This window comes from Miniopterus schreibersii (genome assembly GCF_964146895.1).
Source record: "Miniopterus schreibersii genome assembly, chromosome: 1".
NCBI classification, from domain to species: domain Eukaryota; kingdom Metazoa; phylum Chordata; class Mammalia; order Chiroptera; family Miniopteridae; genus Miniopterus; species Miniopterus schreibersii.
In genome coordinates this window covers 133,939,769-133,964,841 of record NC_138101.1, presented here as the reverse complement: position 1 = coordinate 133,964,841, position 25,073 = coordinate 133,939,769, and the positions used below count along the sequence as shown (strand labels likewise).

The 25,073-nt window shown below is 38.9% G+C and overlaps 1 protein-coding gene across 3 annotated transcripts in view; it reads left to right on the top strand.

Moving 5' to 3' along the window:
• The first annotated feature begins 14,170 nt into the window (after window positions 1-14,170).
• RNF212B (ring finger protein 212B) overlaps window positions 14,171-25,073 on the top strand; it is a 28,939-nt gene continuing 18,036 nt past the window's right edge. Inside the window, exons 1-4 of one of the 3 annotated variants that reach the window (XM_081141991.1) lie at window positions 14,171-14,362; window positions 16,436-16,536; window positions 20,865-20,917; window positions 21,282-21,356. In XM_081141991.1, the coding sequence (XP_080998117.1) occupies window positions 16,437-16,536; window positions 20,865-20,917; window positions 21,282-21,356 (228 nt within the window). In that variant the 5' untranslated portion in view covers window positions 14,171-14,362; window position 16,436. The remainder of the gene's footprint in view (window positions 14,363-16,435; window positions 16,537-20,864; window positions 20,918-21,281; window positions 21,357-25,073) is intronic. The other 2 variants (XM_081141992.1, XM_081141993.1) reach the window with 2 other exon arrangements.

Below are 25,073 nucleotides of genomic sequence, written 5' to 3'. Positions count from 1 at the left end.
TAAAAGCTAGGAAAGGACTCTCCTCCCATCCTTCAACAGGGCTGTTTATTTCTATTATACGGCTCTCTTCAGGTTGGGATGTTTTTGTGAAATAAACCCTAAATGTATTACAATTCCATATGACTAACATTGAACACAGAAGAAAAAAAACTTGGTGTAGTATGTTGAGAAAAATCTATAGGAATGATTAATTGAAGTTTCTTAAATTTGGGGCACTGAATTTGTTTTCATTCATAACTATATTCTACATTCTATCCGTTTATTCTAATTTCTACATTTAAATAGTGCTTTACCATCTACAAACTGTATTATGTACATCTCAATTATTTCCTTACTCATTGAATACTTTGGGTAGACAAGGCAGTTATCTTTTCCTATTATAAAGATTAGAAAGCTGAGGCTCAGAGAAGTGTCTTACCTGAGGTCAAAAACAAGACGCTTGCCTTAGCCAGTTTGGCTGGGTGGTTAAAGCATTGGCCCACAGACTGAAGAGTCCTGGGTTCGATTCCAGCCAAGAGCACATACCTCATTTGTGAGTGTGGGAGGCAACAAATCAATGTGTCTCTCTTGCATCAATGTTTCTCTCTCTCCCTCTCTCTCTCTCTCTCTCTCCCCTTCCACTCTTTCTAAAAAGCAATGGAAAAAATATTCTCTAGTGAGGATTAAAAATTAAAAGACACTTAACCTATTAGACAAGGTGGATATCAATGATTTACACTGAGAACTTTTCCTGGGTGACTATAGCTGTTTGCTGAGGCCTCAGTTTCCTTTGCCTGAAGGAAACAGCAGACCCTTTGATAGGGCCATGTCCACCTCTTCTTGAATTGTTATCATAACTGTATCTTTTAGAGACTCACTTTGAAGCCTACACTTAACATCTGTTCAGTGTGACCCACAGGATTTAATCTGCCCTCCCCACCCTCCCACCTCAATATTTGTCACCCCTTCACATGGTACTTGGTTTGGCCATTTTTTAAGTACTTCAGTACAACTCTGTTTCCAATATCTGGGTGACTGTTTCTTGTTGTTTTGCATGCTTAAGATGGAAAGAAAAAGAAATTGATTCTTTTAATCAAGGAAAGGGTAAGTAAGAGGGTCATTTTCTTATGCATAGGGATTTAGGAAGAGAAAGGTTGCGTAAGGCTGACATCTACTGCACAAAGAGGAATATGGCATGGGGACATGCTTCTATAACAGTTAAAAACACTGTCATGTTCCAATATGTTCCCTTTTTGAAACAATAGGTAAGAAATATCTGTTAATGCAAAGAAATAGAGCACAAAGCTCATTCACTCCATTCTTGATTTTATTTTTTCTGGACCCAATAGATAAGCACTCTATTCTTGTTCTTTAAAACAGAGCTATGAAGTCTGAGGTCACTAACAAAGGACCCAAATCTCTTTCTGGAGGAAACTCACAGTCCATGCTCCCACTCCACTCTTCTTCTTGCATGTATATGCCCAGAGTCAGAGGAAACCCTGATTTCAGTTAAAGACAGCTTTCTTCCTCAAGTCCCTGTGACCACTGTCTACGGTTGAACAGTGGCTTCATGAGCTAGTGGTTCTAGGAGCCTTTATTTCATAAAAAATGGAAAGCAGATGAAAATTAGTGAGCAAAGAGGAAGGAAATAAAAAAAGAAAATGCCAATACAAGTCAGAAAGAAAGAAAAGAGAAAATGTGGAGATGCAATCAGTTAGTAAGCCCTTTTTAGTATATGCCTTTTGGAAATATTCGTAAGTGCAAAGGAAGTTGTATCTCCTAGGGTTTATGCTGTCCTGAGAATTTGGATGAAGTGACTCTGTTTTGTCATAATGGTCAATTAATTCATGCTCTTCTGGAGATAATGATGAATCCTTGCTCTAACACTAGTAACAAAAATTCCAGCAAATTACTCTTCTGTCTACTGCACTTGGCTGGATTCCATGGAGCCAGCCCAGCACTAGTGGGAAAGAAATAAAGATGCATTCCCTGAGGCAGGTTGCACTTCCTTAACTTCTTGGCTGGCTGGGCCCAATCTGCCACTGGGCCTTGGTATTATAAGGATTTAGGTGACTCCAGTTCCGAGTGTTTAAATATGAAAATTTCCATATCTTAATTGGTTTTCACTGAGGATTACTCTCTATCAAAGATGAGGGCTCATATCTATTTATTTATTTATTTAATTTTAAACACTTACAGTAGAGCCCGGCAGGGCGTGGCTCAGTAGTTGAGCGTCGACCTAGGATCCAGGTGATCAGGGTTCGATTCCAGGTCAGGGCACATGCCCGGGTTGTGGGCTCGAGCAACGACTCTCTCATCATTGATGTTTCTATCTCTCTCTCTCCCCCTCCTTTCCTCTGTCTGAAATCAATAAAGATATATTTTTAAAAAATAATAAAAATAATAATAAATTAAAAACTTACAGTAGAAAGTGTAAAATGAGGAATCCTTATTTATAGCTCAAAAAAAATAATTTGCTGTTGTTTCTGACAATGCAATACATATTGAGAAAGCACAGCTGCTTTTAAATCTAACAATACAAAAGCAGCTAGGTACCCAACAAATGCCTTTTATCATTATCAACTACAAATATTAACATTTTAAAGAGATATGCCTTTCTCCTCTGAACTATGGCTAATACACCAAAAAATAATAAATTGTTCCCACAGTTGATGAAACTTTTTATGTCCATGGAATTTTGTTTTCTTAACAAAGCCTGATGCTACAGGAGGGCTTATATCTTTTAGGATAGTGGAAGGTAAGTTCCTTGAGGTCACAAATTTGTTCTGTTCACTTCTGTAACACCAGTAACTAAAGTGGTGACTGGCACTCAATAAATATGATTGATTGATTGAATGAATGAATGAATGAATGAATAAAAGGTGATGTGCAATAAGGCATAATAAATAATTAATTAAATAATAACGGATGGACTGATGGACTCACTGTAGTGAGGTGTAGCTTTCAGTGCCTGAAGAGGAGCTGGATTGTAGAACGAGGAAAAAAAACATGATCAAAGATTTGACTTTGAAGATTATTTCACATAGAGCACAGATCTCGAGCAGGATTTCAACAATGCCCAGCAATCCTAACATTGTCCTGTAGTCAGCTGACCTTTCCATTTACATCCCCACCCCACCCCAAAAAACAAACACCATCCCCAAAATCCTCACTTCCAGTTGACCGTCTTGCCTATTATTTCATGGAGAAAATAAAAATCGCAGGAGCATAGATGAGACTGATGAATGTCAGAGGGATGGAGGAGGGCGGGTGGGTGGAGGGGGAGAGAGTAACCAAAGAATTTATATGCATATATGCACAACCCAAGTACACGGACAATGGTGGGGAGAGGCACTGGGGAGGGGGATGGGGTGGAATGGGTCATTGGGGAGAAAAGGGGACATTTGTAATATTTTAAACAAAAATTTAAAAATAAATAAAAATTAAAAAATAAATTAGAAAAATAAATAAAAATTAAAAATCGCAGAAAGATATCTTCCACATCCTCTAACCACTAATTCTGTTAATTTGCCTATTGATTTACCCACATATTCTGACTCCCCTCCCATAGAAATGGATGTGCTGTCTGTGCTCCTATGTATCTCCCTGACTTGTGCACGAGCTTCCTTGTCCTCTCTCACCTATTCAGGGACTTTGCTCTTGCAATTATTCCTCTCTCTTGCACCATCAATTTTTCGCTCTTTAGGGGATTATTCCTGTAAGCCCACAAACATGCTGTAATAGCTTCCATTAAACAACAACAACAAAAACCTAACAGAACTTCCCTTGGCTCAATATTTCTTTTCAGCTGCCACCCAACTTCTCTTCTCCCCTGTTTTCGCTTCTTCACCTCCATTCATGCTTGAATCCACTACATTTAAGCTTTCATTCCCATCACTCTGCTGAATCAGTTCTTGCCAAAGTCACCAATAGTCACATACGGATAGTCACCACAATCTTGTGGTCATTTTTCAGTCTTCATCTTACTGATCTCACAGCAGCATGGCTCCTGGGCATCCACTCTCCTAGCTTTCCCCTTTCTCACTCATCTCTTCTTAGGCCCCTCAGCTGATCCTTTTCTCTTCCCAGCCCCTCCTCTTCTCTACCTGCCCTCATTAACTGGGTGATCTCATCCAGTCTTATGACTTCCAGTAGCATCTCTACACTGGTATTTCCCAGGTATATAGATCCAGCCCTCATCTCTCTCATAAACTCTAGAGTCAGCTTATCTATCTTACCTGTCTATTTGATGTCTGTTTGGATATTTTTTTAAAAATATGTCTTTTACTGATTCCAGAGAGAGGAAGGGAGAGAGAAAGGGAGATAGAAACATCAATGATGAGAGAGTCATTGATTGACTGTCTCCTGCAGGACCCCTACTGGGATCAAGCCCTAAACCTGGGTATGTGTCCTGACGGAATCAAACCGTGATCTCCTGGATCATAGGTTCCAGGAGAGCCACACCGGCCGGGCTCTGCTTGGATATTTACTAAACATCTCAAATTTAACGTGTCCAGAGCCTGCATACCCCCCCAAACCTGCTCTTCCTCCAGTATTCACCATTTTAGAACATGGCACTAATTGATCAGACCAAATATCTTAAAGTCGGCCTTGATTTATCTTCCTCTCACATACCCTACATTTGATTTGTCAACCAATCCTATTAACTGTAGATTTAAATTTATCTAGAAATGAATCACTTCTTACCATCTCCACTGCTACGTAGCATCTTAGTTGATCACCACCTCACCATCAGCTCTCACCTGGACTATTTCAATAGCTTACTAATTAGTGTCCCTGTTTCCACACTTGTTCTCCTACAAATGGCCTCCTACACACTATTGTCAACACAGTAGCCAGAATGATCTTTTATAATCATAAGTCAGGTCGTGTCATTCCTCTGCTCAAAACCCTCCGATGGCTGCTCATCACACCTAATTAGAATTAAATCTAAAAGTGTCTCTATCATCGCCCCGGTGACCACTCCAAAATCATATCCTGCTGCTCTTTCTTCCATTTACTCCCAGACTCCTAGGCCTCCTTACTATTCTTTGAACACTGAGCTCTGCCTGAGGGTTTTGCACTAGCTGGAGCCTCTGTCAGGAACACTCTTTCTCCACACAGTCACTCGCCTTGCTCCCTCATTTTATATACTTCCCTCAGCAAATGTTGCTACTCACAAAGAATTTCTTTGACCACCCAATAGAAAATCAGTCTCTATTCCATCAACCAGACCTTGTTTTTTATCATCATTACCTTATATTATTTGTTTGTTTGCTTGTTTCTTTGTTGTTTGTCCTTCCTATTAGCATGTAAGTTCCAGATTAATGGATTTTTTAAAAGTGGGGCAATGATATTATCGCCATGGTTAGAATACTTATCTTTTAGAAATATTTGCCAACATATTTATGGATGGAATAATATATCTTGGATTCACTTTAAAATAATATAGGAAGAGGGATGGAGAAGTAGATTATTAATGAAAGAATAGCAACTATGAGCAGATAATGTTTAAGCTGGACGGTGGGTAAATAGGAGTCCCTTACACTATCTTCTCTGGTTTTGTATATGTTTAAAATTTTCCATACAAACAAACAAAAAAACAACCTTGGCTTATTTCTTCACCATTATCACCCTAATGCCTAGAGCAGGGCTTAGCATATAGAAGGAACTTAATAAATACATATTTATTCAATAGTTATTGAGTATTGAATTAGTTAAGAAAGTAAAGGCAGCCTTAGCCAGTTTGGCTCAGTGGTTGGAGCATTGGACTTCGAACTGAAGGGTCTTGGGTTCCATTCTGGCCAAGGGCTTCGATGTTTCTCTTTCTCTCTCTCTCTCCCTTCTACTCTCTCTGAAAAGCAATGGAAAAAATGTCCTTGGGTGAGAATTAAAAAAAAAAAAAAGTAAAGGCATATTTTCAATATAAATTTTAATTATTTACTGCCAATTATTGGAAACCTAAACTCTAAGTTCCAAAGGAGGATTTTACAAAGAATACTTCCTTCCAAGCCTTGCATCCAAGATTGTCCTAATTGTGGGACTGCCAAAAACTAGAGTGGCTAATTTGGTGAAAACTATGCCTTTAATTGTCTGTCTTAAAACCAATTTTTTTAAGTTTATTTATTTTTCCTTTTTATAGAATTGAGATAGAACAGTGAGAAGTTGTACAATGTGCTGCTCAATATAAAATGGCATCTCTTTCAATCTAGTTAACCTTCATTAAAGTTAAGAAATGTAAAAAAGAAAAAGCTATTTCAGAATAGTTACATGGAGAGGCAATTCTGCAATCTTAATAAAGAAAGTCATATAATTATCAAAATTGAGCAAAAGATACTTAGTTTTCTTGACCACATCTCCATATTTGATCTGTGGACAGCTGTTGTTTCAAATGATTTTATTAATGCAACAACATTTTGAAGAATGTATGAGCACTAAATTGGTTTCATTATGAGTTTTCTAAAATTTTTTTATTTATTTATTTTTTATTTTTCATTACTTTTCAGAGAGAGTGGAAGGGAAAGAGAAACATTGATGTGAGAGAGAGACATCGATTGGTTGCCTCTGCACGAGCCCTGACTAGGGCCAGGGATCTAGCCCGCAACCAAGGTACGTGCCCTTGGCTGGAATCAAACCCGGGGCCTTTCACTACATAGGCCGACGCTCTAACCACTGATCCAAACTGGCCAGGGTTAAAATTTTTGTTTTTAAAAGGAATTCAATAATTAAATTAGCTACAAATTGGAAATGTCCATAAGACCAATTTTTAATAACTGTATCTTTATTTATTTTTACCTCTTTCTCATATCATAATTAACTGTGATCTTCTATATTAGAAATGCATAGCTAAATTGGGAAGGAAATACAAAAGTCTAGTTAGGTGAAAATGTATGGACCCAATCACTTGAAATTTTTGCCAGGCTATAGTGTGGAGCTCACTGATGTAGAGTATAAAACCCATAGTAAGAGAATATAGTCTTTCAGGAAATTTCTAACATTATAGTTTATTAGATTAATGGAGAAAAAAATGCTAATAGAAATTGGATTATGTATAACTGGGTGTGCTCAGTTAATTTCATTAACATATTCAGTTAATATTGATCAATTGTTTACTGTGCTAGATACTGGGAATATAATGGTGAACAAAGTCTATCTGCCTTCAAGGACCTCAAGGCCTCAAGAGCTGTGATGATTAATTTTATGTGTCAACTTGACTGGCCACAAGATACCCAGATTAAACATTATTTCTGGGTGTGCCTGTGAGGTTGTTTCCAGATGAGTTAGTATTTGATTTGGTGGACTCAATTAAGTCAATTGCCCTCCCCATGTAAGTGAGCATAATCCAATCTGTTGAGGGCCTGAATGGGACAAAAGGCAGGGGAAGAAAGAACAAGCCCTTTTTTTGCTTCCTATGTGCCTGGTTGAGTTGTGATGTCTCATCTCCTCTTTTCTAGCCTTTGGATTGGGATTTAAACTAATGGTTCTCCTGGTTGTCAGGCTTTTAGACTCAGACTGAATTATACCACCAGCGTGCCTGACTCTTCAGCTTGCAGATGGCAGATGGCAGAACTCCTCAACCTCCTTAAATGCATGAACCAATCTGTCATGAGTCTCTCTCCCTCCCCCCCCTTCTCTCTCTCTTCCCAAAGTCCAGGTTCAACTTAGTTACCTGGACTGCTCAACAAATGATCCCTGGACATGTGAGGAAAGCTCCGACATGAAAGCCATAGACAATAACAAACATAGATGATACAAGGAGCAGAAGAAAGCTTCCAAAAAATTATAGTTCATATACTCAGAAAGGGTGCTTAGAATGAGAACAATATAGAACCCAGCTCTGAGTCCTGGTATTAGCCCCATTAGGTCATACCAGTCCTTGGGTTCTAAACCAAATTCCTCTCAGTTCCCCAGGCAAAGCTGTTCTTTTTCCTGTGTTCCCCGTTCCAAACCATGGCCATAGCTTAGTGCTCTCATAGCATCATGCTCTTAGCCACAAAGGCCCGAGGACTTCACCTTTTCCCTCCCTCTCCCTTTGTAGCCCCATATCCTATTGGTCACCAAGTCCTGTGAGTTCTGTCTCTGAAAATTGTCTCACAGCTGTCTTGTTATCCCATAACTACTACCCTATTCTAGAACTACCCATATCTCTTCTATTGTACTAGCCTACCAACTAATCTCCGTGTCTGTATGTGACCTTCCATCCCTTCATTCTGGCCCCAGAGTTATGTTTTATAAAATATGGGGCTGATCATGTTTCTCTCCTGCTCAAAACTTCGGATGGTTCTCCATTGTATACAGCAGTGGTTTCTAAGGCTGGCTGAGCAGGAATCACAATCATCTGCGGAACCTTTAAAATATGTACTTGGCACAGGGATAGTGCTTAATAAATTCTCAGGTTGACCTTCTCCTCTGGTACAGTTCCCTCTGAGATTCTAATTCGATGGATCTGTCTATTGCTTGGGGGAACCACTAGCTTAGAAAATAAAGTCTAGACTCATGTATAGAGGCTTCAATCCATCTCTCTGTTTTTCTCATAACATCTTTTCCTTCACCATTCCTCTTGATGTCTCACTCAGTCACACTGGACCACCCTGTACTTTCCCATGCAGATGCTTTTACTGATGCTTTTCCTGTCTGGAACGTCCCTCCCCTTCACCTCTGCGTTGTTTAAAGCTCATTCAAATACTCATTCCTCTAGGAAACCGGCCTTAATTAGCCTGATCTCACTCAGTCGGCGTGGCTCAGTGGTTGAGTACTGACCCATGATCCAGGAGATTGTGGTTCAATTCCCGGTAGGGGCACATGCCTGGGTTGCGGGCTCAATCCCCAGTGTGTGTGTGGGGGAGGGGGGGGGAGTGTGCAGGAAGCAACCGATCAATGATTCTCTAATCATTGATGTTTCTGTCTCTCTCTCAACCTCTCCCTTCCTCTCTCTGAAATCAATAAAGATATAATTTAAAAAAAAATTAACCTGATCTTTCTTTTCTCTGTGTTCTCACAGCATTTCATACTTCCTCAGGGAAGCCTTTCCAGATGCTCTCATAATTCCTGGTCTTTTTGTCTTTTATGACAGTACTTAATGTATTTAATGGTTATATATTTATTCGTGAGGTTTTTAAAAAATGTCTTTTTCTCCTATACTGGAAGTGGCTTGAAGGAAAGAGCCATATCGGTTACTATGTACAGTTGGTACATAATATAGAAGCTCAATACTATTTATTGGCTAGGTGAATTAGTGTTTCTGAAATGAACACATATTCTGCTTTGTAGTGGGTGAAATTGTATATACATTTGGTTGGATTCCCTATTAGGTCACAGGCTTTTTGAAGGGATAGATAATTCTTACGTCTTTGCACCTCACCCCTATCCCCACCTAACTCTGTTCCTGGGATATAGTAGGAGCTCAAGTAAAATTGCCCTGATATAGCCCCAGAAGCCAGGAGACCCAAGACTTTTTCTTCTTCTTTGCTGTATCCCCAGTGGCTACAATAGTGCTTGGTCTGTGGCATTTGCTCAGGAAATACCTGTTGAATGGATAATTTAATTGCCAAATGGATCCTTGTCTTATAGTACCAAGTGGTGGCAACTTTATATAACCACCGATCTTCATTTTATCCTGAAATTTCTCTTTTCCCATTGAAATGAATTTCCTGTTTGAGTATGCTAAAGTGGATCTGGAAGCAAGGCAAGATCTCCCTTTACTTTACTATTCCATTATTTCCTTTATTATTTCATCACTTATCAAATACTTACTGAGCACCTACTACAGATCAGACACTGTGGAAGGACTGTAGTCCCAAAGTGAAGATATTGTCTCTGTCTGGTTAAAGAGAGAGAGAAGTTAACAATTATAACACGGTGGGACAAAGGCCTTGAGAGAGATCTACAAAGGATGCCTTGGGAATGCCCTTCGTGGACAGGGCAGAGTAGGCATCTGGAGAAAGTGATTTCTGATCTGAGCCTGGAAGGACAAATAAAAGTTAATCAGGATGATATGCCAAGCAAAGGAAACAGTTTGCACAAAAGCACACAGGTGAGAGAGCATGATTTAAATACAATGTGACTGAAGTGCACAGTGCTTTTGGTTAAACATTAAGAGATGCAAAAAAGAAACGTAGATCATGAAGGTTTTGAGTACCATGCTCAGTAAATTGTCTTGGAAGTGTTGGCTGGTTTTAGGCAGAATAGTGATTGAATCTGGCAGCAGGGATAGGATGCAATGGAATTGGGCAAATCTAGAGTTAGGGAGCAATTAGAGTACTCAAAGCAAGGAATAAAGAGGAACTAAAAGGCCCAGCCAATGTGGCTCAGTTGGTTGGAGCGTGGTCCTGTGCACCAAAAAGGTTCAGGTTTGATTCCTGGCCAGGGAGTAAAAAAAAGAGGGACGTAAGGAAAGCAAGAATTACAAGAATGAAAAGATGATGGATTTAAGATACATTTATAAAATGTATGTAATTGATGAACACTTGTAAAAAATTGCTTTTAGAAATAACTGCATGGTTGCTCAAAGATAAATGAATAAAGATGTTTAATACAGCATATTTTTGCAATAGTTAAAAATTGAAAGCACTCTGTGTCCATCCATATGGGATCGATTAACAATTTAATTAATGTATAATTGTATAATTTAATTATAATTAAAGCATCTTTAAAAAGAATCATGTATAAAGATAAAAAATAAATATTAACAATAAACAAACTGTAGAGTTATGTATAATATCACATTTTGTATACATGTATATAACATATATTTGTGTTGTTTGTTGGTATATGGATTGAAAGAAATTCTGGAAACATTTGTATAAATGCTGTCAACCATGTTTGTCTTTGGGGAATAAGACCAAGGGTGATGGGCTTTCACTTTCCAATTTATAAACTTGTGTTTTAATTTTTTTTACATAAATAACTAAATGCAACATGTGATCCTGGATAGGAAAACATGTTTTCTTTCTTTCTTTCTATAAAGGTCATACATGGAACAATTGGTGAAATTTGAATAAGGTTTCTAGATTAGATAATAGTATCATATCAATGTTACTTTCTTGATTTTGGTAATGGTACTATGTACATGCAAGAGAATGTACTTGTTTATGGGAAATGGGGCATTATGTCTGAAACATTCTAAAATGGAACAGCAAATGTGGTAAAATGTTAACATTTGGGGAGCCAGGTTTAAAATAAACAGGAATTATTCTATCTTTGCACTTTTCTGTAAGTCTGAAATGATAAAATTAAATGTTTTTTAAAAAGGTATAGAACAGATTATAAAGTATGCTGCCATTTGTGTGTGTGGAAAAATGGAATATAAATATATTTGTGTGTGTATATATTTGTAAATATACAAATGATCTATGAAAAGACACACAAGAACAAGCACTATTAATGGCCTTTGGAAATGAAAATTTGGTGGCTGGGAACAGGAAAAAGGAAGACAAATTTTTCATTGTATGTTCTTTGATACCTTTTAATTTTCACTTAGTAAATAATTTGCCTATCAAAAATAGATACAATTTAAAGTAATAAAACATTTTGTATAATGGAGAATTTCAAACATACTCAAAAGTAGAGAGAATGTGCAGTGAACACATACCCCAATCATTACCCAGAGCCCACAATTATCAAGATTTTGCCACATTGCTTTATCTGCACCAGCACCACCCCCATTTCTTTTGTTTGCTTTGTTGAAGTATTTTTTAAAAAATTCCTGATATCATTCCATCCCTACATATTTTAGTAAGCTTCTCTTTAAAATATGCCCTGGCCGGTTTGGCTCAGTGGTTAGAGCATCGGCCAGTAGACTGAGGGGTCCTCGGTTCTATTCTTGCCAAGGGCACGTACCTCAGTTGCAGGCTCGATCCCCAGCCCGTCAGAGTGCCTGTGGGAGGCAACCAACCGATGTGTCTCTCTCACATCGATGCTTCTCTCTGCCTCTCTCCTTCCACTCTCTCTGAAAAGCAATGGAAAAAATATCCTTGGGTGAGGGTTAAAAAAAAATGTTCACAATGATCTGAATAGGCTATTAAAATACTACTCCCTTTTCTAACTACATATTTTGGTGAGTCAAGATCTTCTTCACACACTTCAGCCAAAACAGCATACTGCAACAGAGTCAACGCAGAAGCAGATATGAGAACCCAGATAATTTATATTAAGTCAGTAAGACATTATAAAACTGTAAATAATGCCACTCTTCTTGCTAAATTTATTTTATTTTGGAAAGTATAGTTATTTTTCATAAATTATGTTAATATTTAATGGGTTTATTATTGTTTTCAAATGAATTAATAAATAAATATTTTTAAATTTCTCAATTTTAGTTGTTAATATGGTAAATGTTGATAGATACAATCCATATAAGCAAAAGCTCTTTGGGGAGGGGTCTTCAATAATTTTTATAGTGTAGCCCAGCTGGGCGTAGCTCAGCAGCTGAGCATCGACCTAGGATCCAGGAGATCGTGGTTCGATTCCCGGTCAGGAAACATGCCCAGGTTGCAGGCTCCATCCCCAGTCAGGGGGGCATGCAGGAGGCAGCTGATCAATGATGACTCTCATCATTGATGTTTCAACTTTCTCTCTCACTCTTCCTTCCTCTCTCTGAAATCAATAAAGATATATTTTAATAATAATAATAATAATTTTTATAATGTAAAGGAGTTCTGCCCTGGCTGGTGTAGCTCAGCGGTTAGAGTGTTGGCCCACACACCATAACGGTCCCAGGTTCAATTCCTGGCCAACGGCACGCACCTGGGTTACAGGTTCGATCCCCAGTCCAATCAGGGTGGGTGCCTGCGAGAGGCAGCCAATCAATGTGTCTCTGACATCAATGTTTCTCTCTTTCTCTCCCCCTCCCTCCCACTCTCTCTAGAAATCAATGGAAAAATATTCTCTGGTGAGGACTAAAAAAAAAAAAGTTGTCTTAAACAAAAAGTAAAGGAGTTCTGAGGCCAAAAAGTATGAGAACCACTACTTAGTGGATTGCTCAGAAAAAAGTTCATTTTGTAAGTGGCCTTTATACCTAAAAATAGTATAAGGGGATATAAAATTCCTGGATTATATTTTGTTTTAAAAAATCTTAAAAATGCTGTTTCTTTGTTTCTAGCATAAAATGCTGTTGTAGAGAAGTCTGATGCCAATCTAATTTTCTTTTCCTTATAAGTGACTAGCATCTTTTGCCTGGATGCTCAAAGAGGTCTTATTTTTTTCAGTTTTGACTATCCTGGGTCAGTTTTCTCCTATATACAATATGCCCTTTCAATATGTAGACTTACTTTTTATTTAATTTCAGGAAAATTTTCTCAAAATTTCATTTTAAATATTTGTTCTGATACATCACTCTGGTTTCCCTTGGGGGAATAAATATATTTGGATGTGTGTTTGTAAAATCTCTTAGTTGTTTTCTTTATCACTTCCTCTTAAAACCTTTTCTTTAAAAAAAAAAAAATTCAGCCCTTAATTGTACTTTTTTTCTCATTTTTATCTCTGAAAACAAAAAATAATTTATATTTTTCCCCCTGTGATTTCTTAGTTCTCACTTAATACCTGACTTTTTCTATCCATATAACTTTTTAGCTTTTGTAATTCTGATTTATGCTGTTCTTTCAAAACATCTATTATTTTCTTTATTTCATTTAAAAATATTAGATTGAACCTGCAGGGCCCAAAGTGTTTACTTTGAAAAACTTAGCAGCCTCAGACTGGCGGTGCGGCTCAGTTGATTGTCTCCTGCACCAAGGGGTTGCTGGTTCGATTCCCTGTCCTGGTTTTGAGTGATGATGGGCGATGATTCTCTCTCATCAATGTTTCTTTCTCTCTCACCCTCTCCCGTCTTCTCTCTGTAAAATCAATGAAAGCATATTTAAAATAAGTAGCAGGCCCGGGGAAAAAAAACATAAAAATATTAGGGTGAAGTTTTCATTTGCTTTGTGACCACAATTTTCTAGCGTGTCATTGTCTACTGGACCAGTATTAGGTTTACAGTATTTTCACCTCGTTGTTTCCACAGTAACACGTATGGGATTAGGTCACATTCTTTATTTGTTCCCAGTCTTAAATGAAGTAGATTTCCCAAGTAAACGTAGAGCAGTCCTCCCTCCGGCCGAGCCCCGGGAGGCCCGCCCTCGCCCTCACTACGCGCCTGCGGGCCCCGCCCACGCGCTCCGCACACTGCTGGCCCCGCCCCCGCCCCGCGCGCGCAGTCGCTGGCTGCTCTCGCCCATGGGAAGCTCGCTGTAAAATTTCCCGCCATTTGCAGCACGTCCTGAGGAGAGCTGGTTGGTTTCGGTGAGAGCTGCAGTCTTCTGGGATCACGGCGGGCAGTCGGGCTGTAAAGGAACTACTGGTAAATTTAAGACTCAGCCAAATCCCTCTCACCCGGAGAAACCAGGCAAGTCTTGCCCTCACAAACCTTGTTAGCTGCCCTTATAGGGGTTCGTCTGGCCAATTCATTTGACTAAAATTGTTGTTGCTGCCTCTAAGCAAATCAGGGCATATATAGTGGGGCCTTTTCAGTAGTTCTGTTGACTCCCTTCCTGTTAGAAGTTACTGTATAGTGAGCAACAAATTGAAATCTGAAGCTCATGGCTTTGAATATGTAATACGTTTGCATTGATTAAGTTTTTATCGTGAATCTTAATTTACGTGAAAAAAATTTAAAACGTGGTTCAAACTAGCCATCATTCTTTTAGCAAACCTCTCCATAAGCTATGTTAAAACTAATTTTTAGAGAAAACACTTCGGTGGGGGGAAAAAAATTTTTTTTATTTTCCCAATTTAATTTCAAAGGAAATCAAGCTAGTAGATATTATATCCTTTAAAAAATTTTTTTGAACCATCATCTCCTTTAATCCTCATGACAGCCCTGTGAACTCACACCTACTAATGTCCCCCTTTATATATGAGGAATCTGAGGCTCAAGATAGGCTCCACAAGTTCTTTGAAGCCAAAATGGCAGGACCTATGTTTCAAACCCAGAGTTGCTTAAAAGCTCAGCTTTTGAACCATTTACACGCAAGTATATAATTAACCAGATCTTAGAGATCGTACTGTTTTTGAAGATTATTGATAATTATTAAATACAGAGCTAATGGCCAAGTTGGTCAGCATCCTGCCTCCTTGTCTTCCTTCACTTATGTTGAGACTGCAAAGGCTGACAGCATCTTCATTCTGGGGGTTCTGTTTCTGTTTTCGCGCTTTGAAATTACAGGCTTTAGGAGACTGAAACACGGGAAAGTTGTTTTGCCGCAGCCATTTAGGCCTTTCCTTGTTTTCTTCCATGCCTCAGAAGACACACTGATCCATTACTGTGGAATTGTCCACAGACAGCGTGGCAGGCCCAAGGCGTCTTTCTTGGCGCCTGGGCAGTATGGGCCCTTTGGGCCTGGAGAGCGCACCGCAGTGGCAGCGCTGGTGACAACCGATGGGGGAGGCCGCACCCCGTGGCAGCGCTGGGCTAGGGGGACTATGAGGCCCTGTGGGCCACGTGGGCCGATATTCTTAAATAGTATATTCATGAAATTAAGCATATGAACTCATTAAATATGTAAGTAATTACAGCTCATTATGTATTACTACAGTTCTGTATTTTTGACATGTCAATTTCTTAATTTAAAAATCTTACAAACTCACATTTACATAGTTATATATTTAACAAATTATATGGAATTAGTATTGGAAGAAAATATGGGACATAAGGTTGCCATGTCTAACACAAAGACTTACTTAATGTGATAGCAAGAACTTGACACACGGAGTAAGAAGACTTGAGTTCTAATTCCAGAGCTGCCACTAAATAAAGTAGAACTTTGGACAAGTCATTGAATTTCATTGAACATTAGGTATATCTTTGGGAAAATAATGGGATTGGACAAAATGTTAAATGATTTTCAAGGCCCCTTCCAAATCTATGATTCTGAGTTTTTCTGTAGAGTAGAAGGGAAAGAATACAAGCTGAGAAAACATTATTATTCACAAACCATGTTTCCATTAGTTAAAATGTATCCCAAGTGGCCCATATATTATCTATATTTGGTCCACTGCTCCTGATTCCATCTCGCAGTATCATAGGAAACTATTAGGAAAGAAATGGATGGTTCCTTTTTTTTTTTTTTTAATTAAGAGATTAATTATGAATTAATCCAAAGAGCCAGGAAAACATAAAAAACAGAGAGGTAACACACCCCCCCCATAATCATACCATTCAAAAAGAATCTCGTCGTTGTCCTATTACTTTTCTAAATATGTATATTTCTTTATAAAAAATGGTATAACATAGTCTGCAGTCTGCTTTTTTTCACTTCAGAGCTATATGTAGCTTCCTTTCAACCAGTTGGAATATGCATAATAATATGCCTACATATCAGTAAGATGGGACCGAAGCAAACATTGTTATGTAGATTTTGGAACAGCTTTAATTCTATTCTGCCCCAGGTTATTCCTACTTTTCCTTTATCTGCTGCAGAATGGATTGGTTTCATTGCAACCTGTGTTTCCGAAAAGATGGGGCCCATTTCTTTGTCACCAGCTGTGGCCATATTTTCTGTAAGAAGTGTGTGACTCCGGGTGAGTGACTTACCTGACTTAACTGTTTTCAGATTCAGGCAAAAATGTTTTTAACCTGGAAATGATTAACCATTTCTCTGTGATTCTTGGGATAAAAATCACTTAGTACACCAAAGGTGGTTATGGATACTGTAGGAAAGTGTTGATTATGGAAATTGGAGGACTCTATTAATAATGATTTAGCTAATGGAATACCCATTATTTGTTAGTGTTTTGAAGCCTGTGGCAGTAAGAAAGCCACAAGATTATCAACCTGATTAGAAAAAAGGTAAAAAAATGGGTAGAGCCCTAGCCAGTTTTGCTCAGTTGTTAGAGCGTCAGCCCTCAGACTGAAGGGTCCTGGACTCGGTTCTGGCCAACGGCATGTACCTTGGCTGCAGGCTTGATCCCTGACCCTGGTTGGGGCAAGTGTGGGAGGCAACCAATAGATGTGTCTCACTTCAGTGTTTCTCTTTTTCTCTTTCACTCTCTCTGAAAAACAATGGAAAAAATATTTTCTGGTGAGGATTAAAAAAAATAATGAGGAGGAGGAATAGAAACGGGGGAAAGTTTGGTTGGTAACAAGAGCCATTTCTAATTGGAAGTGGTCTAGCCTGTGAAATCAATTTGATTAGAAATGATTATGATGGTGGTGGTGGTATTGCCTAGTAAGAAGCTAGGAAAATTCCAGGACAAGCCGAATAGGGAAACTAAGACAGTTAAACAGCAGTTTGCAGCCTCCTAGTAAGTCCTATTTTCCCCAGACCAAGGACATTTGAGAGTAAATGGTTTGCATTTCTCCTCCCCAGCCAGAGGGTAGATAGCTTAAATCACCCTATTCCTGGAGACAGATAACATCCAATTAGCGCCATTTGCCAACCACACCCAAGGACAGACAAATTAAGAATAAACCTCATTTTGGTACATCAGCGTAAAGCTGATGAATATTCTATTGATCCGCCCCCAAGACCTCCCCTAAATGCCCAGCCTTTAAAACCCCTGAAAATGAAGTCCCAATGCCCATGCCCACTCCTCCCCTCCTCCAAGGCAGCATGCCAGCACCATCTCCTTTTCCCCTCCGAGGGGTCCCCTCCAGACTTGCAACCAGGGGAGCAATGGGCAGCAGCAGCTTGTCTAGGGCTTAACCTCTGAATCTGTCTCCAAGGCCCCCCCTTCTCTCTCTCTGACTTCTCAGTGAGCCAACGCAGCCCAGCCTAGGCTCTCCTGTTACTTCTATGCTCTTCCTTGTTTCACCGTCCTAAGTATATTTTTGCTGTGGCCAATAAATTCTTGCTTTTCTACACTTTGTCTTTTGATTGAAATCTTTCCTGCAAGAAGACAAGAACCAAGGTCTCCCCATTTCCCCGGTAACAGTGGTGGTAGTGGTGATACCTTTGCATTTTAAAGAGTATTTTCACAGGTTCTAATTTTATGTATTCTCACCACAATCCCATGAGGTTGTCAATGTAAGAAACATTCAAACCTATAGAGAATTTTTGTGAGTTTATTTGAGCCAAACTGTTGACAGTTGCCAGGAAGCAAAATCTCAATGGATTGAGGTAATGCTCCAGAGAATGGCAGTTTTGCACCTTACTTTATACATTACAATAAAAAGAAGATGTAAGTGGGTTACATGAAATCCATTGGTGATAGATTAGGGAGAAAGCAAGGGGGGGGGGGTGGACTTCTGGGATTGGATGAAAAGTAAAATGATAGACACATCTTTTCATAGGTGGGTATAGGCTAGTTAACAGTCAATTAACATAGCAATAACAATGAGGATTTATGGTCTACACCCTGCTGCATTGGTTGTGCCCTGAGGGGTCTAGGAAAAAGGAGTTATCCTGAACATTCCAAAGGTGTGGTATGGTATATGCAGAAGACAATAGACAGGCTCAGTTAAGGTAAAGGTTGACTTTTGTCAAGGAAGATTCTAGACTAGGACATGACTACTTGCCATAAACTGCTTTTTGTTAAAAAGTTTAAATTTCAGTCCAGCCGGTGTGATTCAGAGGTTGAGCATCGACCTGTGATCCAGGAGATCGAGGTTCAGTTCCCAGTCGGGCACATGCCCTGGTTGTGGGCTTGATCCCTGGTAGGAGCATGCAGGAGGAATGACTCTCTCATCATTGATGTTTCTTTTTTTTCTTTTTTAATATATCTTTATTGATTTCCAAGAGAGGAAAGGAGGAGGAGAGAGAGAGAGATAGAAACATCAATGATGAGAGAGTCATTGATTGGCTGCAGCCCGCAACCCGGGCATGTGCCCTGACCAGGAATCGAACCCGAATCGCCTGGATCCCAGGTCGACGCTCAACCGCTGAGCCACGCCCAGCCGGGCATCATTGATGTTTCTATCTATCTCTCTCCCTCTCCCTCCCTCTCTCTGAAATCAATAAAGACATATTAAAAAAAAAAAAAAAAAGTTTAAATTTCAGACCATCTTTTGTGGTTACTTTAGGTCTCTGAGTTTGCAAGGCTGCCACACAGGCCTTCCCTGAGCTTGTCAGGTTAGCATGTGGCCCCTCTTTGTTTACAAGGTAATTATTAATAGACCCACTTTACAAATGAGAAACTGCTTCAGATAGGATAAATGATTTGACCAAGTTCTTGAAGCTGTTAAGTCTTAGAAATGAGATTTGAATTTAAGGTGTTTTAAGACCAGAAGAGGGTCTTAGGATATGGAACTTTGATCAGGAAAGATTTTATAGAAGAGATGTTATAGAAGAGATGTTGCTTCAATAGAGTTTTTTGGTTTTTTCAATATCGTCTTACTGATTTCAAGAGGAAGGGAGAAGAGGAGAGAGATGAAAACATCAATGATGAGAGAGAGTCACTGATTGGCTGCTTCCTGCATGTCCCCTACTGGGGATTGAGCCCACAACCCCGGAATGTGCCCTGACGGGGAATCAAACCGTGGTCTCCTGGCTCAACCACTGAGCCATGCCATCCAGGTGCTTCAATCAAATTTTGACTAATAAACTGGAGTTTGCCAAGTGCATAGGCAGGGCAGATCATTCTAGTTCAAGAGAACAACAGGTATAAGGGCATACCATATCATAAAATCACGGTGCAAGGGACTACACATGGTTGAGATTTGTAGAGCATAAAAATAAGATTGGTGATAGATGAGGCTAGACAGTTGGGCAGTTGCCAGATAATGGAAGATTATATTACAGGCTAAAGAACCTGAACTTTATCCTGCAGGTGATGGAGAGCTGTGGAAGTTCGTTTGTTTTGTGTTTGTCTTAAACAGAAGAATGATTTGCATTTACTACCTCACTCTAGCAATAATATAGAGGGAAGCCTGGGAAAAACCTTTAATCCCCAAGGAAAGAAGAGTCAGGTTAGGTAGCCTCTGGAGAAGCTTTTCTGTATATCAGTGATTTTCAGCTGGTGTGCTCTGGCACACTGATGTGCTGCAAGAATTTTTAAAACCTGCAATACCTGACTAGTCAAGGGCACTGGCCTCTTTCCCCTTGGATTGTCAAATAAAAAAATGACAACAGCCAACACAACAATAGCCATCTAATGTGAATGAATCAAAATTATACCTATTTTTTTGTCTGATCGGCAAAAATATTTTTTGGTATGCCACAGAATTTTAGTAATCAGTTTATGTGCCATGAGATGAAAATGGCTGCTCTATGTGAACCTCATAACCTTTTAAAATTATCTGGTAATGTAACAAAGCTTTTGACTATAGTAACAGCAGCTCACTTTGGAGCAGTTTGTCTCAGTGAAGCATATGCCATGTGATGGTTTTTCCTGACATGGCATTTATCTTCATAACCGGCACTACTACTAAAATTTCAACTTACAAAGAAAGATTAGGCATTTTAATTTTCTCATCTTTCAGAATGGGTTAATTAGAAAATAAGAATAGGAGAGCTTCAAAACAAGATCAGGAAGATTAACAAAGTGAGAATAGGGAGGAATAATTGGGGAGTTTTCTTAAAGTATATGATCTATGCCTACTGTCAGGTAGGTGGGATAATAAAGAGTAACTTAAAGTTGAAATCACTGATACTCTTGCACTCTTGCCAGTACTCTTGTAAATGTCCTTCAGTACTTCTGCCGGGGCCTTAGAACTCCCTCACCCACAGAAGAAAATTGGTAATTTTAAAGAGGGAGATGGGTAGAGGTACAGTGTAAAAGTCTTACTTGTCATCAACATACAACTTTTGAAATGCTGATTTAGAGAACAGAGCTCAAGCTCATGTCCTTTTTTAGCAAATGGTATTCTAAATTTTTTCTTCTCTTGATAGCCTACCTGACTGTTACCATATACTTTAGGAAAATCTTACCTCATGTCCATGAAAACCAAACCTTTCCCCTTTCCTCCCTAGAAAAATGTTCTGTTTGTGGAGCTGCCTGCAAGCACCTGGCTCTTTCTGATAATGTAAGTTTTACTTCCCCTCGCACCAACCATTTTATCCTGGCCTGTAGGAAGTATACGAAGAGTATAGTTGAATGACTAAGCACTGAAATTCAAAAGAAAGAAATAAACAAAACTCACAGATAGCAATTGTAAAAAAAAAAAAATCGGAGTAAACAATAGATAGAATTATTTGTGGCTACTGTTACAGAAGCATGGGATAAGGATAATAATCTACATCTAGAGCAGTGGTGATTGCCTTTTCATTTAGCACAATGAAATAATACCAGGTGCTTTAGAAGGAGTGGTACATCCTTTCCCACATTTGCCAGTGTTTTATTTCATCCCATTGTGGATATGCTCAATGTTTGTGTTACTCTCTTCAAAGCTGAAACCTCAGGAGAAGAAGTACTTCAAAAGCCCTGTGGAGACAGCTTTGCAGCATTTTAGCCACATCTCTCAGGTATGAGAAACAAAAGTGAAGAAACATTCTCGAGGCAAGTTCTAATTGCATCTTATTCTTTATCAAAGCTTCTCTTCGTACACAATGGACAGAAATTGGCCGCTCTGTTTACTTTCTTCACTGATGATATATATCTCAATGGTTAACTTTTACTGACCCAGAATCTGTGAAAGGCTGTAAAAACCACTATGTAGCTGACATCTTGCCTTGTAGTTTCCAATTCTATTAAGTAATTTTTAAGAATAAAGAAGGTTCTAAGGAGCTTTATCATCTTTCTGTGTAGACTAATGAATCTTTTAAAAATTAATTTGAGCCCGGCCGGGCGTGGCTCAGTGGTTGAGCATCGACCTAGGATCCAGGAGATCGGGATTCAATTCCCAGTCAGGGCACATGCCCGGGTTGCAGGATAGGCAGCCGATCAATGACTCTCATCATTGATGTTTCTGTCTCTCTCTCCCCCTTCCTTTCCTCTCTTTGAAATCAATAAAGTTATGTTTAAAAAAAAATAAAAAATAAAAATTAATAAAAATTAATTTGAATATATAGGCCTGACCCTGCAAACAATAGATTTAGTGGTCTCTCAACCTTTCACTTATATACTTAAGTTCAAGAAAGGATTTCTTGTTTCCCATTCTCACTTTTCAGTAACCTTTCTTAGTAATGCATATATATTTAATTCTTCATTTAGTGTTCATAATTGGTTGCCTGAATTTTAGAAAAATATTTTTCTTGATGCATCATATGTTGGCATACCATTGACTTGGTCAGGAACAAAAGGAATGTAGAAAAACAGAAAAAGTCAGGAGAGCCATTTGAGAGAGTTCCTAAATTGTAAAAGCTTTGGTTTTTCCCTTCTACTCTCAGTTCTCCACTGAGATTATGTCATAGTCTCATGGGGTTCCTATCTTGGCACGTTTCTTAAGATTTTTATCACTATGCTTCTTCTACTCTTATCTCATTCTTAGGAAAGTATCCCTTCCCTAAACATGAAGAGGAGCCTTAGTCATTTTCTGGCCAAAGACAGTAGATTTCATTTTTCTTTGGTTCACTCTTCAATACTAACTCTGGAGAGAGAGGAAGGGGAATTGAGGCTTTGGCTGCATCCTGCTTTTACCTGCTTGGGTGAAACATCACATTTTAGATACTATTTAACATTATAGGGAGATAAAATCCAGCTGAGGGCTGAAGGAGAAATGTAAACAAGGTCACATGAACAAGAGAAAGAGCAGACCTTTGGTTAATAACTAAACCCAGGATTAGTTAATGATTAGTAGAGAAATTATATGTAGTCTGAATCTTAACCTACCTAATCATGGGACCAATTACACATGGTCAAATAATCAAGATAAAATAAACGGAAAGGGTCAGTTAATCATCACTTTAGTAAAGGGCCAGTTTGGTGAAGTCAGCAATGTCTGAAAATGTGTTTTCCTAATCTGTGAAGTTAAATAAGTGATCCAAGTAATGTCTAGATTGCCTCACTAGGCTTCTGCTCAAATTTTCCTTTCTCATTCAAACCTTTACTGACCCTCATATCTTAAATAATAGCCCCAACACTTCCTACTTCTTATCCTGATTTTTCATCATAGCACTTATCTCTAACATTATGTAATATATTTGTTTATTGTTTGAATCTGGCACTGAAATGTAGTAAGCTTCATGAAGGCAGAGATTTGGTTGGTTTTGTTTATTGTTATATATCAAGCTCTTTGGATAGTTCTTAATATGTAGTGGACACTCAAAATATTGTTGAATGAATGAATGTTGATCTAAATATCCACTTGTGGGTTTTTCTGTTGTTAATCCTCACTTGATATTTTTTTCCATTGCTTTTTAGAGAGAATGGAATGGAGGAAAGGGGGGGAGAAAGAGAGAGATCAATTGATTACCTCCCACACGCACCCTGACCCAGGCTGGGGATTGAACCTATAATCCTTTGGTTCATGGGCCCACACTCTAACCACTGAGCAACACCGGCCAGCGCTCGTTTGTGTTTTAATCATCACCAATCTCTGTAATGACTTGACAAGGGCATTTTTTCTGCTGTACAACTCTCTGGCCAATAGTTGATCAAGCTGCTCCTTTAGAATTCTTTATTCACCTCTAGATAAAACTAACTATATTTGGGGATTGGAGAGCCTATATGTACCTGATAGCTTTCTTCTGTTCCAAGGTCATAGACTACATGCACTCTTATCCACAACTAGACATCTTGCAAATGCATGCCAGTAATTGTTCTTTCTTTGGTAAAGCCTCTGATTTCTGTAGGCAGATTTTTGCTCTGTCCTTTGTACTCCTATCCCACCTTGCTCTTAACTCTGCAAAAGTGTTTTAATTTACTTGTTCATATGTCTGTTTCTCTCATTGAACTGAAGCTTTTGAAAGGCAGGTATCATATTTGTATTGCCCAGTGCCTAACTAGGTACCTGGAACAAATTAGGTACAGAAGTGTTTGTTAAGAGAATGAATGCACATGTAAGGCTGGAAGAGTGGGAGAGAGGAAAAGTTCAAGGTAAGGTTGGAGATAGACTTGATAGTATAGGGACTCGTAGGCTGTGGCAAGGGATTTAGATTCTCCTTTAAGTGCAGTGTGACACCACTAAAGGGTTTTAAGTAAGGAAATGACATTATCTGATATATAATTTTCAAAGAGAATCTGGCTGTTGAGTGGAGAATGGATCATACAGAAGTTAAGAGTAGAAGCGGGAAGACCAGCTATGAAGCTAAGGGAGAAATCTAAGCAAGACTGCTTGGGCCAAAGTGGTGGCAATAGAAATGGAGGGGGTAGTTTATGTGAGATATGTTTTCTAGGAAGAATTAATAGAACTGCTGTTGATTTGGATGTGGAAGATGTAAAAAAGAGGAATCAAGCAAGGTGTCTGGGTTTTTGTCTTGAACAGGTAAGTTGGATGATTGTACCCTTTACCAAGACTGAAAAAACATATGGAGGGAAAATACCATTTTGGACATATTAGGCTGTGGGTACTTGTTAGAAATCCAGGAGGAGAAATCACAAAGGCAGATAAATTTACCATTCCGGAGCTCAGGACTTGGGTTAAGAAAAGAAATATAAGTATGGAATTCATCAGGATATAGTTACTTTTTTTTTTTTTTAATATATTTTTATTGATTTCAAAGAGAGGAAGGGAGAGAAAGAGAGAGACAGAAACATCAATGATGAGAGTCATTGATTGGCTGCAGCCCGCAACCCGGGCATGTGCCCTGACTGGGAATCGAACCCTGATCTCCTGGATCCTAGGTCGATCCTCAACCCCTGAGCTATGCCCGGCTGGGCAGGATATAGTTACTTTTTAATCCTTATCCGAGGATATGCTTTTATTAATTTTAGAGGGGGGGAAGGGAGAGGGAGAAAGAAACATCAATATGAGAGAGAAACATTGATTGGCTGCCTCCTGCACATGCTCTGACCAGGGATTGAACTCGAAACTCAGGTATATGCCCTGACTGGGAATTGAACCAGCACCCTTTTGGTACATGGAACAACACTCCAACCAGCTGAGCCAACCAGCCAGGGCAGGATATGGTTTTTAAAGTCTTGGAACTAGATGAGATTACTCAGAGAAAGAGTCCCTTCAATATCTAGTGATTAGGTAGAGGAGAGGAGCTATACCAGTTGGGCTAAGTGTAATGTTTTTGAGATTCATCCATGTTGTAGCATATATTAGGACTTCATTAGGACTTTGTTCCTTTTTATGA